Below are 17,564 nucleotides of genomic sequence, written 5' to 3'. Positions count from 1 at the left end.
TTTCCTCTGCTCTCAGCATGAATGACTTATGATAATTTTTCCTGACAACACAGCTAAAAAGGTGATGGGAGGGATCTCCTGCTGATTGACAGCCTCAGCTCTGTGTGCTGTGTGAGTGGGGAGTGTCCTTTCCCCCCAATTAGCTCTTAGAGCTTCCCTCACTGAACTCAGCAGTGTGTCATTTCAGCTCTCCGTCCCTTTTTTTTTTTTTTCCTCTGACAGCTCAGACAAGCTTTATAAATTCTGTACTTTAAATGGATGTAGAGAATATTGCAGATAAGCAGGTACAGCTTATGCAGAAGGATTTTTTTCACATCTGTATATCACCTGCGGCCAATTACTTCATTGGGTATATGTAAGGGTTTATAACCACTTCAAAGCCTAAAGCCCCATATACATGATGAGAATTTGTTTTGTTTTTTTTTTTTTCATGCTACACTCGTATCAAAAATGATGAAGTTACTAAAGTTAAGCTATTTCTCATTTGACAGAATACAATCTTGGAAGTGATGTACTGTGTTGTATTGTAATGTATTCTTCCATTTCTGAGCATGCATGGTCTTGCTCTTCCGATTTTGTTTTGACGAAAACCATACTGCTTAAATGAAAATTGTGCAATCTGGTAACATATATGATACCATACAATACCTTCGAAAGCTATATTTTTCGTCCGATTTTCTGATCGTGTTTCCTAGGTTTCATTGAAATCACAGAAATAGATCTGCAGTCAAGCAGACACTGTACTAACAACTTCCATTTTTATAGTCTTTTCACTTTTCTGTTACAACAGTTGTGCGTAGTGCCTAAATATAACTGTGCAGTCTAATCGGCACCAGAGTTAGGCCCAGTGCACTCGGTAATCAGGACTCAGTAACAGAACTGATCTGACACACCCTCTACTGTAATACAGTTCTGTATGAAAACATTTGTTCTGTGGGGTGTCGCTGTTATACAACTATACTGACGGAAGGCTCCGAAGGGAAGAAAGTAGCATTAAAAGGGTATTTTAAGTGATTTGAAAGTTGTATATCAACTTGCAGGGGTACAGTAGCAGAAAGGGGTACACTTCGAATGGGCTTTAATTTTGTCAATTCAGCTTCTCCGTGTAGGAGAGCAGTTTGTTCTGGCTGCAACTCAGCTGCTCCACTGTGTAACCATCTTCCAGGGTAATGGGATACCCATTTGAAAGCAGAGCTACCACTGGCTACAAGAAGAGTGGGCAAGATTCCCTGGGGGCATCAGACTTATATTTTGCACAGGGCACCATAGAATCTGAGTATGGAACTAAATCAGAATTCCCAGCATGCTCTGGTAGTCATGCCTTTGTTTGGCAAACTTGTTCTGTAGCTATTATGAACTACATGCCCTGTCAGCCAACAGGGAATAGTAGTTTATCACATTGCATATCCCTTACTAGAATGGCTGGTTTAACAATTACTGGGTTACGGAAAGATGCCATCAACTCCTACATTCTTCTAGGAAAGGGATTCTTCTATGTAACTGTAATGCAGAGAAATATGGTTTTTACATATTAGCCGTGTACTGTAATACCACTTTTGTATATCCCTGCTAATCATATGCACAACAACAGAGCGGTGTGCCTGTATTATTATACAGGTAGATTCTGAATAGCAGTGAGGAGATCCCTCTTGCAGCACTTATCCTCTATGGAGAGATGATGTTCGCCGTTCCATCCCTGTGGGAGAGGATACAGGCACACAACAAGTACTGACGGCAGGATCTAAAAGTGGAAGGATGGAGTTGAGCTGAGCACGAGATGAGGGCTGCATGAGGTCGGTCTCTACTCCCTCCTGCACTGGAAGGGACCCGACGACCTTGTTTGTGGGCTCATGCAGACAAACCACAAGGAGAGGGGCAAACAGCTTGCAGAAAACACCTGGCAGCTGTTTCGTCCTGCTGGAAAAGAGCCAGAAAGAAGAAAGATGAAACCGTATGGTGAGAAGTTTGGAGGTAGAATTTGTCAACTATATCTGACATAAAACTGTTTGCTGTAGCTGAAGCTACTTGGTGCATCTGGTACCTTCTGATGTTGTTTTTTTATGCAAGTAGCTTAAATGTGTCAGTTTTTTTTCTTTTTTTTTTTTTTTTTCTTCTCAACAGTCATTAAATGGGAATATCATGTTTTATGTCCATTTGAAATTTTTGTTTTCAACAGTTGTTAAAATAGAACATGACCATGAGGACTAAAATTGTTGGTACACCTAAATATTCGATTATGTCCAAATAGATATATATTTATTATATATATATATATATATATATATATATATATATATATATTTTTTTTTTTAATTGTGAGCCGAAATGATACTTGCATGTGCACCTGTTCTGGTTAAAAATGACACCCAATTAGGTTTGTAGACTGTGTCTGTAATGGTAGTTTGTTTGAAGAAGACCAAAGCCAAAAAGTTAATCTTTTGAGTTAACGCTTTGCCTTTTACATCTATCCCAACTTTATGGTAACTCTGCTGAACTTATCTGAAAACCTTTGAACATTCTTTCTGGTTTGTGACAATCAAAACATACTGTAGTATGCTGGCACCTGAAGGTCCTCATCAATTGCCAAGGTCTCTGGTTGCATTTCTCACACATTTTAAAGAAGGTCTCTCGGAACATGCACGATAATTGAGGAGAAGGTGGCAAGTTTATAAACACCCTAAATGCTTAAGTCGTTTATGGTGTTTATAAAAGTTTGAGTTTAAACTTTTCTGCCGGAATACTGTATATGGAGAATGTACTCCATAAAGGGGAAACAAGAAGTTTATTTTCAGCAATGGCTTGAAAGTCATCAAGGCTGGATGTAGGGGAAAATCTGGCCAATGGAAGAGGATCTAACCCATTACTTTATCCAAAACTAACATTATTTTGTGGGCTTCAGTTTCACTGTACACCCACATCAGAGATGCCAAGATTTGTTTGTACTTTGTTTCATGTGCTTTATATGCAAGAAATCATCAATGATCGTTGCAAGACATGGGTCCACCATATTTCTGCTCAATGGTAGAAATGGTTTCATTACAGAACATTCCAAGCATCGCTTAAATCTGCACAATGGGGTAATAGAAGAAAACCACTAGCATGTTAATTGCAAATCCAAATCGTAACATATACTGAAGTCCTATATCTGCAGAATGGATAAACCAAATGGCTGTTTTATTCTATAGACTTTTATACCACACCATCGAGTTAGTCATGCACCCACTCAAAAAGGTTACTTGATGGCTAAAAGTATTAAAACCAGACACAACTACCATTGTCTAAAGGAGGTCAACAATGGCAGTCTCATATTTCTCTCAGCATGTTTTCTTTTATTATATACATATATGCATAATGGAAAATAAATTCTATGCTAATGTAAATGTTTCTTATTTTTAGCAAACTCCGTAAAGATGGAGATGCAGAGTGATGAGGAAGGGGACAGAAAGCCCCTTCGCCGAGATACTCCAATCCAGGCACAGGATGATGAGAGTGGTTTGGAAGAGCCCCTGGCAGAAACCAATGGGATCTCAGACAGTCGCATGAATCAGGAGCTGTCTCTCGATGGTGGAATCCGGCTTCCGAATGGTAAACTGAAATGTGACGTCTGTGGCATGGTTTGCATTGGCCCCAATGTGCTAATGGTCCATAAGAGAAGTCACACGGGTAAGCAGCCAGAAGCCAAACTGCCTGTAGCATCTGATGTTAATATTACCTGATACTATTGCGTGTCTTACTCAATTTTGCAAAGGAGGTACACATTTTTATGCCCATCAAAATGTTATATAATGCTGTTGACGGGGGATATGGACACTATACCTGTGCCTCAAACTTCCTTTAATCATGGGCCTACTTCATTTATGGGTGGGAGAAGCCCAAAGGGTCTGCCCAGCCAAACCTGATATTTATGATAGAGACAGATGCTGGTAGGCTGAATCATCTGCTGGCTTCTAACGTTCTCCTGGATTCCAGCAGTGACATCATGGCTGAATTATCCCATACACCATGTGGTCTCTTTCTTCCATTAGCTGCCAAAGTAGTGTTCTTTCTGGAGCTTAGAACTGGGCAAATACCAGCAGCCTGTTAGCCAATGTGACTATAAAATTATACTAGGTGTCTAAAGTGTTTTGAGCCCTTTCTGTTGTGGTTAATGCAAACATATATGCCCTAGTGTCACAATGTTGTTAGCTAGCTCCTAGATAGGTCTGACTGATTCCTGAATTCTACATTAACTTCTGATCTTCACTAACTGATTTATCTGAAATGTAACATAAAACACAAATAAAAGAAAAATCCATTGGAAGAGTAAGATGTTTAGTTCCGGTTATGTCTGGTAGGTGTAGTTGTGAGCTCCCAACATACTACTGGTTGTTGCTCACCTTTTGTATCAAAAGCTGATTAGTGGTTTATCCCTTCTGTAGCTACTCAAAACTAAAATATCAGTTTTAACAGAAATGCCCAATTAATTTACATTCTGCAGACCGTGATGGATGCAGTTCGTTTAGAATAATGTTTATAAGGCTTTGTTTTTTAAGGATGTACACTGCCTTCGAATCAGATGATACAATGGGGTTGATTTACTAAAGGTAAATATACTGTGCACTGCAAGTGCACTATAAGTGCAGTTGCTTAGATCTGAGAGGAAGCTCTGAAATGAGGCAAAGCTTTGCTGATTTCTTTCATCCAATCATGTGCAAGCAAAAATTGTTTTTTTTTTTGTTTTGTTTTTTTCATTTTCCTTGCGCGTTCCCCTCAGATCTAGAGCAACTGCACTTGCAGTACACTTCCAAGTACACTTGGAGTTCACATGTGTTGCACAGCCTATTTTGCCTTTTAGTAAGTCAACCACAAAGTGTGCCAATGGGAATGGGCTTGCTAACTAGTATAGCAGTTATGTGGACCATTGCATTTTACGCAATGAACAGTTTAGAACAACCAAGATCTATACCAGTTACACTGCACTTTGGTTACAAATTCAGACCAAATCAACCAAAAACTCCATCTAAATCTCCATATGAATCAAACCTTAAGTAATAATTTAACTGAACTAATTGGGCAAAGACTTGCTGAAAAGGGCAATATGTATTCTGTAAATCACTGACTTTTGTTAGAGACTATAAACAAATCCTGAATATCCCTTTTTTAATTTTGTAAGTTTTGTAGAACATTCACAATCAATCTGAGCATTTTTTTTTTTTTTATTTTAGGTGTACGTATCACCACAAGGTAGACCTTTAACATTGTATTAGAACAGTTAAACCTAAAATCTGCAAATAATCTTAAAAAGGCTAACTTTTGTAGGTAGCCGTCTCTGGCAGCCTAACAAAGTCCTGATTCAGGTCACAGGCTGCAGAGTCGAACCTCCTAGCTTTGAGGATCTGAGACTGCTGGAGAGAAAGAACTGCTCTCACACAGAAGGCAGCTGTCTATCTGTGCAGCCCAAAGCCTGGACACAGGACTTTGTAAAGCTGCCAGAGAACCTTTCCTAAGAATGTAAAAGTAAGAAATTACAAGATTATTATTTGCAGAACTCCAAGTTTAACCATTTCTTTTTTTTTTCCCTAAGAGTACAATTTGGCTTTAACAGGAAAGATGCAGTTTTCTTTCATCTTACCCAGGGGTCTCCAAACTTTCTAACAAAGGGCCAGTTTATTCTACTTCAGACTTTAGGGTGGCCAGATTGTTGCCTTCAGAAGTGGAAATGTTGGTATCATTGGGAGGAATAGGGCCCCATTGTTGGCGTCAGTGGGAGAAATGGTGCCCCATTGTTGGCGTCAGTGGGAGAAATGGTGCCCCTTATAGTGTCCCGTATCATTGAAAGGAATCGTTCCTCAAGAGCTGGATAAAGGCAAGCAAAGGGTCGTAGTTCAAGACCACTGATCTAGCCATTCTATAGTTCCCACTATCTAGATTAGTCTTAAGCATATCTTCCAACATTCAGTTTTATGATCCCAAAAGAAATGGAATTGCTAAAAAGGAGTTTGACCATTCCAGAAATGGTCAAATTGAGGAGAAATGTGGGGTGAGGCTAATTGTGTGCCTTTTTGTTACCAATAGAAGGTTGGGAGTTAAGTCATTGTGGGTGCAAAATGGACTTTAATAGGTAGCAATTTGTTAAACACAGTTTTGGGTAGTTTTAACAGAAAGCCTAAAGCATATTTCCAGAGATGAAGGCAGAAGTGGTAGTTGAGGAAGTAAGGCTGTAAACAAATTATTACCCAAGTCTGAATTAATGATCGAACTCTTGCTCAAAGTTCCACTTTGTTTAGGCAAATTAGGGTAACCTCATTACACTTATCATTCTCATTACTAAAACTAATTTAATTCAGTCATGAGCACAATATAACACTTCTGTAATAGTAGTTAAAGCTTCAGTTATTTATTGTTTAATTAATGTATATGTCAGGTATGGAAAATTAAACTGACAGAGCCCTGATGAGGTACTGATAACAGTGTAAAGATTGGTATTGACTGATTGGTTACAAAACTTCAACTAAGAAACTAAGAGTCTTACACACACACACACACACACACACACACACACACACACAATCATGGCAGCTGTAGTTCAGCAAAGATTGTCAATTGCGTGCTATGTTTTGCCGGGAATGAAGAAATGGGAAGACTATAATGTGTGTACTTGCAATAGCTCAGGTAATATTACAATCAGATCCTGCAGGCATTTTGCATTGGAGCAGCCAACCCTAATTATATCAAATGAAACTTCCAAAAATGAACAGCATTAGCAAAGTAAAAAGTCTTTTATTGTTTAACAGGGAGTTCTGTTGTACAAAGTATTAGTGTGTTTCCAAGCATATGGTATGAATCAGTATGTGGTCACACATTTTGCTTACTTATGAAAACAAATGCAAAATAATATTCTGGACTACTTTTATATAAAGCCATGGAGATACAGTGAAGGAAATAAGTATTTCATCCCCTGCTGATATTGAATGTTTGCCCACTCACAAAGAAATGATCAGTCCAAAAATCGAATGGTAGGTGTATTGTAACACTGAGAGACAGAATAGCAACAAAAAAATTCAAAATAAATGCATGTCTAACAAATTATGCACTGATTTGCATGTTCATGAGGGAAATAAGTATTTGATCCCCTTCACAAAACATGACTTAGTACTTGGTGGCAAATCCCTTGTTCACAATCACAAAGGTCAGACGTTGCCTGTAGTTGGCTACCAGGTTTGCACTCATCTCAGGAGGGATTTTGGCTCACTCCTCTTGGCAGATCCTCTCCAAGTCATTAAGGTTTGGTGGCTGACGTTTGGCAACTTGAACTTTCAGCTCCCTCCACAGATTTTCAATTGGATTAAGGTTTGGAGACTGGCTAGGCCACTCCAGGACCTTAATGTGCTTCTTCTTGAGCCATTCCTTTGTTGCCTTGGCCATGTGTTTTGGGTCATTGTCATGCTGGAACACCATCCACGACCATTTTCAATGCGCTGGCTGAGGGAAGAAGGTTCTCACCCAAAATTTGATGGTACATTGCCCCGTCCATTGTCCCTTTTGATGCGGTGCAGTTGTCCTGTCCCCTTAGCAGAAAAACACACTCAAAGCAGAATGTTTCCACCACCATGTTTGACAGTTGGGATGGTGTTTTTGGGGTCATAGGCAGCATTCCTCCTCCTCCAAACACGGCGAGTTGAGTTGATGCCAAAGAGCTCGTTTTTGGTCTCATCTGACCACAACACTTTCAACCGGTCCTCCTCTGCATCATTCAGATGTTCAGTGGCAAACCTCAGATGGGCCTGGACATGTGCTTTCTTGAGCAGAGGGACCTTGTGGGCACTGCAGGATTTCAATCCTTGTCAGCGTAGTGTGTTACCAATTGTTTTCTTGGTGACTGTGGTCCCAGCTGCCTGGAGATCATTGATAAGATCCTCATGTGTAGTTCTGGGATGATTCCTCACTGTTCTTATGATCATTGAGACTCCCAAGAGGTGAGATCTTTCATGGTGCACCACACCTAGGGAGACTGACAGTTGGTTTGTGTTTCTTCCATTTGCGAATGATTGCACCAACTGTTGTCACCTTCTCACCAAGCTGCTTGGCGATAGTTTGGTAGCCCAGTCCAGCTTTGTGTAGGTCTACAATCTTGTCCCTGACATCCTTGGACAGCTCTTTGGTCTCTTCCATGGTGGAGAGTTTGGAATCTGATTGTTTGATTGCTCCTGTGGACAGGTGTCTTTTATACAGGGAACAAAATGAGATTAGCAGCACTCCTTTCAAGAGACTGCTTCTAATCTAAGCTTGTTACCTGTATGAAAGACACCTGGTAGCCAGAAATCCTGCTGAATGATCGGGGATCAAATACTAATTTCTCTCACGAACATGCAAATCCGTGCATAATTTGTTAGACATGCATTTCTTTTGCATTTTTGTTGCTATTCTGTTTCTCAGTGTTACAATACACCTTCCGTTCGATTTTTAGACTGATCATTTCTTTGTGAGTGGGCAAACATTCAAAATCAGCAGGGGAGCAAATACTTATTTCCTTCACTGTGTATGTGTGTGTGTGTGTGTGTGTATATGTGTGTAATATATATTACATGTGTATGTTTTTATATAAAATATATTACACACACAGATAAAATCTCTATATCAGTTTTACTTGCCAAGGGGTTTCGATTTCTGACCATCCAATCCTGATATTGACACGGCTCTGCCACACAGCAGAGCACTGTCTGGCAGGGTGGGAGACCTGAATTTTCCTGTTGCAATTGGACAACATTTATAAGTCTATTCCCTTACCACTACTTGTGATTGGACAGTAAGAGGAGAAGAAGCAGATAGATGGCTCATTTCTCTGTTCCTCTGCTCTCTTTTCGTATCTGCATGCTACTTGCACTGCAGCACAATTAACTGCCTCTGTGTGCTGCTTATCCCTCCCACGCTCTGAGTTCTGCTGTACAGTACTGCAAGCAGCTGATCTTAAAAACAATTCAGGTAATTATACAAAAAACACTTTGAAAAATGCATTAAGCTAAGCTCCAGATATGGTTTTCATTGCATAGTTATATTGGCACAGTATGTAGCCTGACCAATGTGACTGCAATAAAAACAATACTTTGAAGTCCTCTTTGATGAATACTAAGCTGCATTAATTTGTGTCTTTTATATCTGCCTGGAGTTCAGCTTTAACTTTGAATCAGACATTGCTGGACTTTGCCCTCTACCTTTTTACTTTAAAGTGATATTACAGGTTCACTTAAAAATTTTCTAAACTAATAAACATGTTAAACTTACCTGCTCCTGTGCTCTGGTTTTGCACAGAGCAGCCACGATCCTTCTCCTTCTTGGGTCCACTGCCAGGGCTTCTATTCCCTCCACCCCGCTCCTTCCCACTTTGAGTACCCTCCAGCAGGTTTGCTAGGGGGGTTCTGAAACGGGCTCCATCCTGAGCCACACTGTGTCAACACACACAGTGCACCCCCCCCCCCCCCTGCATTTTTGTTTCTTGCCAGTGACTTTGCTGTTCTCACACAGTCCAGTGAGGAGAAAGCAGTGCCACTGCTCTTGTGTACAGCGCTAGACCAAGATCGAGCTCCGGTAAGTATTTAGGAGGGGGCTGTGGGGTAGCTACACCAAAATTTTTTATTTTTTTTAACCTTAATGCATTGAGGTAGAACCTTTTAGAACCATTTTAAGTCACTGTAAAGTCACCTTTTACTACCATCACAAGTATTTACGTTTAGTACATGGTAATACATTGTACACTCATGGGTTGTTCTTTTGTCTTTCTTCAATAATATTAATGTGTCATCATAGCTTTCACTAAATTAACTTAGCAGCTTAAAGTAATAGGAGGACTGCATATGCAACAATTTGTTACCCAATTTAAGATTTAAACATACCTTTTTAATAATTTTTATGTGTGTAAATAGTGCTAAAATCCAATATGTATACATTTTTATAGGTAACTAGTTTAAATTTTCCTTGGTGATAGCCTCCTGCAATCCTCTGCACAGTAGAGTACAGACTGGGAAAATGAGGAGAACACTACATGGAATTCAGGTGCTTTGTGATACGCGTGCCGGCAAGTGAGATATTGACAGTAGGAAAGTGAAGAATGGCACAGGGAGGACCTTTTTTATAAGCCTTCTAATTCTCATCTGTCCAACCACAAGCCTGGGGCAGGGAAAGACCCAACTTTAATGCTTAACTGTAGTAAAGTTGGTTTGCCATCATGGATGTCCTGTCTAAATGTCCATCCCCTGTCTCTGTTTAGCTCAAAGAGTCAAAGTTAACCCAGTACCTCTGGGTATGTGGAAGCATGACATTTAGTCCATGTGAGTACACTGAGACATAAGTCTAAGGTGGCTAAAATAGATTGCTGAACATAAAGTGTGCTCCATGAGATCCCAAAGAATAGTCAATTAGATTTCTTATTGTAGTGGAAAGAGCGCTCCATGTGTGCATAGCACCTTATTGTGTCTGCGCCAATTATCATACAGTTGCCAAACTCTATGTTGCGCTTTTAAAGATTGTATATACATACAGACTCACCGGCCTCTTTGTTAGGTATAAGTGTTCAATTGCTTGGTAACACAAATTGCTAATCAGCCAACCATATGGCAGCAACTCAATGCTTTTAGGCATGTAGACGTGGTGAAGATGACTTGCTGAAGTTCAAACCGAGCATCAGAATGGGGAAGAAAGGGGATTTAAGTGACTTTGAACGTTGCATGGTTGTTGGTGCCACATGGACTGGTCTGCGCATTTCAAAAACTGCTCATCTACTAGGATTTTCACGCACAACCATCTCTAGGGTTTATATAGAATGGTCCGAAAAAGAAATTATCCAGTAAGCAGCAGTTGTGTGGACGAAAATGCCTTGCTGATGTCAGAGGAGAATGGGCTGAATGATTTGAGATGATAGGCAACAGTAACTCAAATCAGTCTGTACAACCAAGGTATGCAGAATACCATCTCTGAAAGCACAACATGTTGAACCTTGAAGCAGATGGGCTACAGCAGCAGAAGACCACTCCGGGTGCCACTCCTATCAGCTAAGAACAGGAAACGGAGGCTACAATTTGCTCAGTCTCACCAAAATTAGACAATAGAAGATTGGAAAAATGTTGCCTGGTCTGAGTCTCGATTTCCTTTGCAACATTCAGATGGTAGAGTCAGAATTTGGCATGAACAACATGAAAGCATTTATCCATCCTGCCTTGTATCAACGGTTCAGGCTGGTGGTGGTGTAATGGTGTGGAGGATATTTTCTCGGCACACTTTGGGCCCCTTAGTATCAATTACGCATTGTTTAATTGCCACGGCCTACCTGAGTATTGCTGCTGACCATGTCCATCCCTTTATGACTACAGTGTACCCATCTTCTGATGGCTACGTCCAGCAGGATAATAAACCATGTCACAAAGCTCAAATTCTCACTGGTTTCTTGAACATGCCAATGCGTTCTTTGTATTCCAATGGCCTCCACAGTCACCAGATCTCAATACAATAGAGCACCTTTGGGATGTGGTGGAATGGGAGATTTACATCATGGATGTGCAACCAACAAATCTGCAGCAACTGCGTGATGCTATAATGTCAATGTGGACCAAAATCTCTGAGGATTGTTCCCAACACCTTGTTGAATATATGCCATGAAGAATTACTGTAAGTCAGTTCTGAAGGCAAAAGTGGGTCCAACCCGGTACTGGCAAGGAGTATCTAATAAAGTGGGCGATGAGGAGTGTGTGTATATTTGTCATTCGCTGTGTGCTGCTAGTAATAGTCATGTCAGAGCTTTCTGAGGGCAAGTCCCTGTCTCAGTCCCATGAAGACTGACATTGAGCTCTGCAGTCACTTTTGCAGCAGTTGTTTTCTTATTCCGGATCACAATTCTGCGCAATGTCTTTATGTCTTTCAGTTAGCTGACCATGTTGGCCACGCTTATCGGACTACGTTTTCTCAAACTGTATATGCCGTCATAACTTTTTGATATTGTACCTCGCGACACAGCAAATTTGAAACTTCAGTCACAGAGGCACCAGCTAAGCAGTCATCAACAATTTGCCCTCTTTGAAGCTCAGTAAGCTCTGAAATGACTCCTTATTGCTAACAGTGCATGCAGTGAATGACAAAAGTGAGGCCTCCCACCTGTTAGCTAGGTGTCTCATCACACAGCGGAAGCAAAAGAATGCTAATTACTTCTGCTTTCAATGGGAAACATGTCATCCCTTTTACACTTGCAGATTGTGTGTGTGTGTGTGTGTGTGTGTGTGTGTGTGTGTGTATATATGGATATATAGATCTATTATAATATAATATCTATAAATTTTTTGTTGATGGTGTAAATATACATTGTGTCCCACATATACATTTTTGAGCATATGAGGATAGAACCCCAATTTATGCATAGGTAGTCATGGTCATAAGTTCCTATTCCCCTTGACAGTCATAACTGCTCCCACATTGTATAATGTTGTTTGCTATCAAAATATCAGGTGTTTCCATGAGTTTAATACAAGTTTTGAAATTGAGAGTTGCCTTTTCATTTTTTTTTTTTTTTTTTTCTGTTTTGACTCAAGCCAACTGTTTGAAAACCAGGGTTTTTCACAAGTAAAATATGAGAGCATTTCATAACCTTATGAAACTGATGGGTGAATTATGTCTGAGCAAACTCACTCACTTGAGGTTGAGCTAACATGTCTTCCTCTGTAGTCCCTTAATGGTAGCCAGCATTGTATTTTTCCAGATTTTCATACAGAATTTTAGTTGAGGTTGTTGATGTGCTTTTGTTGGCTAAGCACACACAATTGATTCCACATGCTTCTGTGATTTATTAATTGAAAATATCTGTCATATAACCAATTTTTTTTTTTTTTGTATATTTCAGCTGATCCTCTCAAGGTTGTTTTTTTTTGTTTTTTGTTTTTTGTTTTTTTTTAATAAAGATGTGATCAAATTAACCTAGGCTACTATTTTTAATAACCTTGTTTTTATGCAGTATTTTAAGTATATATGTACATGGTGACCGTTCTATTTACAGTACATATGCAGCTTCTGCTCCTTACAGAGCAGTACTACATGGGGGACTGTGCTGAACTGTTTCGATTCACAATACAAGCCTTAGTCGGTCAACCTGCTGAAAACCACGCGCTACCTTTTCAAGAAATTTTATTGAGACCATAAAAACTCCCTTCAGTGACCAAAACTACAAATTTAAGTTTAATGCAATAACAAAATGGAGAGAATCAAACATGAAACATTCTGTAAAATTAGGGTAAACTCTATAATACCACCCATTCTATAAAAGTAAACAATACTTTTTCTGTTAAAATATACTTCTGATTCTCCAAATCTACTACACTGACTATATCACCTAGTAGTGTCTAAACCTACCTTCAGTTTCCTTCTCTAACACCGCAGAAGTCCCTAATCCCTGAGCTCTATCCTCCACCTTATTGGCCAGTGTTGATCGTCAGTCCTGCATTTGTACTTGTTAATCTCTACATGGCCCAGTTATTACAAAAGGTTTATCAAGTCTCATTATTTGTGAAAACCTGACCATACATTTTGTCCATTATAGGATTTTACAGTAAACTGAGAAAGGTCTCTTTATTGTAGGAGAATAGTAGCAAATTATTTTGACATGAATTTTGATAAAATGTGAAATCTGGTTGACCGCGCTGTTGAATGGCACATAACTGCTATCCCATATCTCACAAAGTTTATTGGGTGTACCTTTTAATAATTGGTGCTAAACCAAGTCAATTTTTCTTCTGTTCAGGGGAACGCCCTTTTCACTGCAACCAGTGTGGAGCATCATTTACTCAAAAGGGGAATCTCTTGCGTCACATTAAATTACATTCTGGGGAGAAACCCTTTAAGTGTCCGTTCTGTAGCTATGCCTGCCGAAGGAGGGATGCACTTACCGGTCACCTCAGGACACACTCAGGTAAGTTTCTGTTAAAAGGAAATGTTGTCTTAGAATTCTTTATCAAATGCTTATTTTGGCATTTGCTACTCCTTTGACTGTGGGTCATCTTAATTTTTTGGCTTGCTTCTGGAGAAAAATGGTTTTATTATACGCCCACGACAATGTTTAGAAACTGCAACATACATATTGAATTGTGTTTTTTGGATTTAAAAGCATAAAACATACACATTCCGGATGATTGTTGATTTTTCCTACTTGATGCTAGGTGCAAGACATCTATTCTCCCAAGTGCTGTGATAAAATTAGAAATGCATTGTTTTAGAATAGGCGTAGGCAACCCTGGAGAAGTGTAGATCTACCTAAACAACATGAAGAGATCAAAGATCACCTGGGTGCAATGTTTTTTGTTTTTTTTAAAGCAGCTAACCTAGCAGGGTCCCATCTAATAGGTAAAACATTTGAAGAGTTCTGGGGTTGGGAGTAATTGACCCAGAGCACACGGGTCACGTGAAAGTGACGCAGAGCTCAGGGGGCAGGAATAAGACTGAATGTACAATATATATGTAAAGCGCCATGTAAATTGATGGCGCTATATAAGTATTTGTAATAATAAATAACTCAGAATGAAGTAACCCGGAGTCCAGTAGTCAGAAGTTAGCAACTGTTCAGTAGTATGGAACATGTAGGGGTTGATTTACTAAAACTGAAGAGTTCAAATTTGGTGCAGCTGTGCATGATAGCCAGTCCACCTCTAATTTCAGCTTGTTCAATTAAGCTTTGACCAAAATATTGGAAGTTCTATGCAGAGCTGCACCAGATTTTGCACTCTCCAGTTTTAGAAAATCAACCCCATAGTGTAGGGGTCAGTAATATGTACCACGCAGTAGGTCAGTAGTAAAAAATACACATCTCTCCCTACAAACAAAAATACCCCTATCCTGTACAAATATATACATCCTAAGCTAAAATTGCTCACAGCACATATTCTTGGCTCAATATGTAAAATTTTCTTACCAGATCTTGGATGCAGTGGTGTCCAACAGAATGAGGGAAGTCCTCCCAGTTTTCTCTTTGGCTGTGTCATATGACATGTCGAAGCCAAGGAGGATCCTAGTACTTCCCTCGACTTTACAATTCCTATTTGCCACTCTAGCCTGAGAGGCAGCAGGCGAGGTCAGGAGCTGGAAGCACAGCTTTGTTGCATCTACCATCACATGACTGCAATCATTATATAGATCACAAGTAGCCTGTTGCTGACCCCTGTTGTAAATGGTATACTGTTACTAAAGAGCATTCTGACCCACTTACGTGCAAATGTTTTCACGTTTCCTTCGCTAGTATGTTCTTGTTTGTTGAGACTTGGCAATGTCTGTTAACCCCTCACCCTTCCCAATTGCCTTCATATCATTCATATCTCCCTATTAAAACAATGTTTCTCACTAGCGATTTCTTTTATTAAATTGTATATAAATAGCTTTGGGGGATAGAGTAAGTAATGGTTAGGACCTCCAGGATTTTTTTTTTGTGCTGTCTGTGTCTCATCGGTGAGATTTCCCCTTTTACTTCCTGTGATGGATAATACCCATTAGATAGTTATCTTCTAACTAGAATTCCCCTTTAGAAACCTTCCCCCTACCTTTAAAAATGTTGATTTCCCCTTTACTTGTCTTGGAAGCAATACTCAGCAGAACCAGTATAGATGATGAACTTCACAGTGGGGACATGAACATAATAACAAAGGTTATAAATGTTTCACATTCTATCCAAAACGTAAAAAAATTTTGACTTAACGAACACTTTAAGGAAATCTCCATTCGTCATTTAGGAGAGAAATAGAGATGTTTGATGAAAAAAGTTTGCAGCCCCCAAAATCCAGACCTTAAATTCTAAAGTTCATGCTATATATTTCCTGGTCCCACATGCTCCAGCTCTCTGTTTTTATTGTTTGGGTCTTTGGATGTGGTATAGCTTTGATAATCAGAGTTTCAGGAGGATTGGAACTAGAATTGCAAAATGTGGTTTGTAGAAATGTGAATTTCAGAAAGGCGCTGACATGAGTTATATTTGGCCACCATCAACTCTACTGAAAACCGTTCAGTAAGACCCCCTTTACCAAGATATTGTGTTCGGGCTACATAAAATGCTGATGCAACAAGGCAAAGAACAATGTCAAACATGTAGTAACGTATAACAACCAATCAGAAGCTGTAGTTTAACTATTCTTTGTTCAGTAAGTTGAAAGCTGATTTGGTTACTATGGACACACATAATCTTTTCTCTTTGCACTCTCTTCTTTATTGCCTCAACCAGAAACCGGTGAAACTGTAAAAAAAAGTTGGTGGTTTCTAATGATTTCATTTCAGTTTCCAAATTTTCAAACTATGTACATGACGTATTTCCATTCTGTAATATTTTACATTACTTATAACCATTTCCAGAGGTGTAACTATATGAAGGTATTTGTGTCATAGGAATATTCTTTAAGAATTACTTTCTGTAGCTTATGTATGGGGGTTGTAGTATTTTGTGCCCTGTTGCTGCTATTCTTCGGTATTGTACCTGTCAGAGCTGTGCTGGAAGGTGGGGGTGTGTTGCTGACTGGAAGTGAGAAGTCAATTTGACTGGATTTTCCAGTGCAGTGTGGCGTGGCTGGCTGCCACTTACATTACTCATCAAGGAAGTTCAGGAGCAAAATTCATGTCTTCCCCAGGACATGCCCTTTCAGGGCTTTCATAAAAGTAATGTGTCATTTATGTGTGTAAGATTATCAGGTTCTCCTCTCCTGAGCTAAATCATACTCCCTCTTCAGTTTCGTAGATAACAACCTGCTGTTTAGGGTGTCCATTAGCAGTCAGATATCTGACTGAGAACAATGAAAACGGAGAAATTAGACTGTGCTTATTATGTTCTGAGAACTGCTGGACCCCCTGTGACCTTTCTCTTCATTTATGGGGACATTTGAATAGTGCATCCCTCTCCCAGGAAATGATCCTGAATCACAGAGCTCCCATTGCTGGCTGAAAATTAACCTTAAACTGTCTGATTTTTGCAAACCAAGCATGGTTCAGTCATGTAGCCGACAAATGTTCGGCAGTCAACAGACAGCCTAAGGGTTCGTGTCAACATGTTCCTTCTAATCTGAGCAATTCATGATTATGATTAATGAAAAAAAAAATCACTCAGCTATGCAGACTATTTAAAATTGGTGAATCCATATTTTAGTGTCTTATGAACATCAGAGAGGCATTCTGAATACCATTTTTCTCCACTTCATGTAAGCTGCTGTTCGGGAATGTATTACACAAGTCTATGACTACTTTCCATCCCAATGTTCCTTAAGAGACTAATACAGCCCCAACCCAACGCTCCAAGGATTATTTGCTCACCTGTCAGGGTAAGGAAGGAACGCTACTCCCTGATTAGCAGCTGTTATTTCCAGTCACGTCACGTGGGGTTTCTCAATAGCCTTGCACTTTATTGGGTGTAGCACATTAGCGGATACTTCTTGTAGTACATAAGCAGATACTTCTTGTTGTGCATTAGCAGATAGTTCTCGTTTATCATGCTGAAGTTGCATCTCCTGTTTGTTCAGTATAAATGTTCTATATGTATAGTTGGGTTTTAGGGAATGCTTACAGTACAGACTGTTTGTGAATACTGT

At 39.6% G+C, this 17,564-nt stretch overlaps 1 protein-coding gene across 5 annotated transcripts in view; it reads left to right on the top strand.

Moving 5' to 3' along the window:
- Positions 1 to 17,564, top strand: part of IKZF2 (IKAROS family zinc finger 2) — a 134,465-nt gene that overhangs the window by 91,387 nt on the left and 25,514 nt on the right. For 4 of the 5 annotated variants that reach the window (XM_089672298.1, XM_089672303.1, XM_089672272.1 and 1 more), the window contains 2 exons: positions 3,397 to 3,663; positions 13,754 to 13,921. In XM_089672298.1, coding sequence (XP_089528424.1) covers positions 3,397 to 3,663; positions 13,754 to 13,921 — 435 coding nt within the window. The remainder of the gene's footprint in view (positions 1 to 3,396; positions 3,664 to 13,753; positions 13,922 to 17,564) is intronic. The other variant, XM_089672290.1, reaches the window with a different exon arrangement.

Source organism: Staurois parvus, unplaced genomic scaffold (assembly GCF_062004578.1).
Source record: "Staurois parvus isolate SC_StPar_1 unplaced genomic scaffold, SC_StPar_1.0 ptg000011l, whole genome shotgun sequence".
Classification (NCBI taxonomy): domain Eukaryota; kingdom Metazoa; phylum Chordata; class Amphibia; order Anura; family Ranidae; genus Staurois; species Staurois parvus.
The sequence above is the reverse complement of the archived record's forward strand: the minus strand, read 5'-3'. Positions and strand labels throughout refer to the sequence as shown.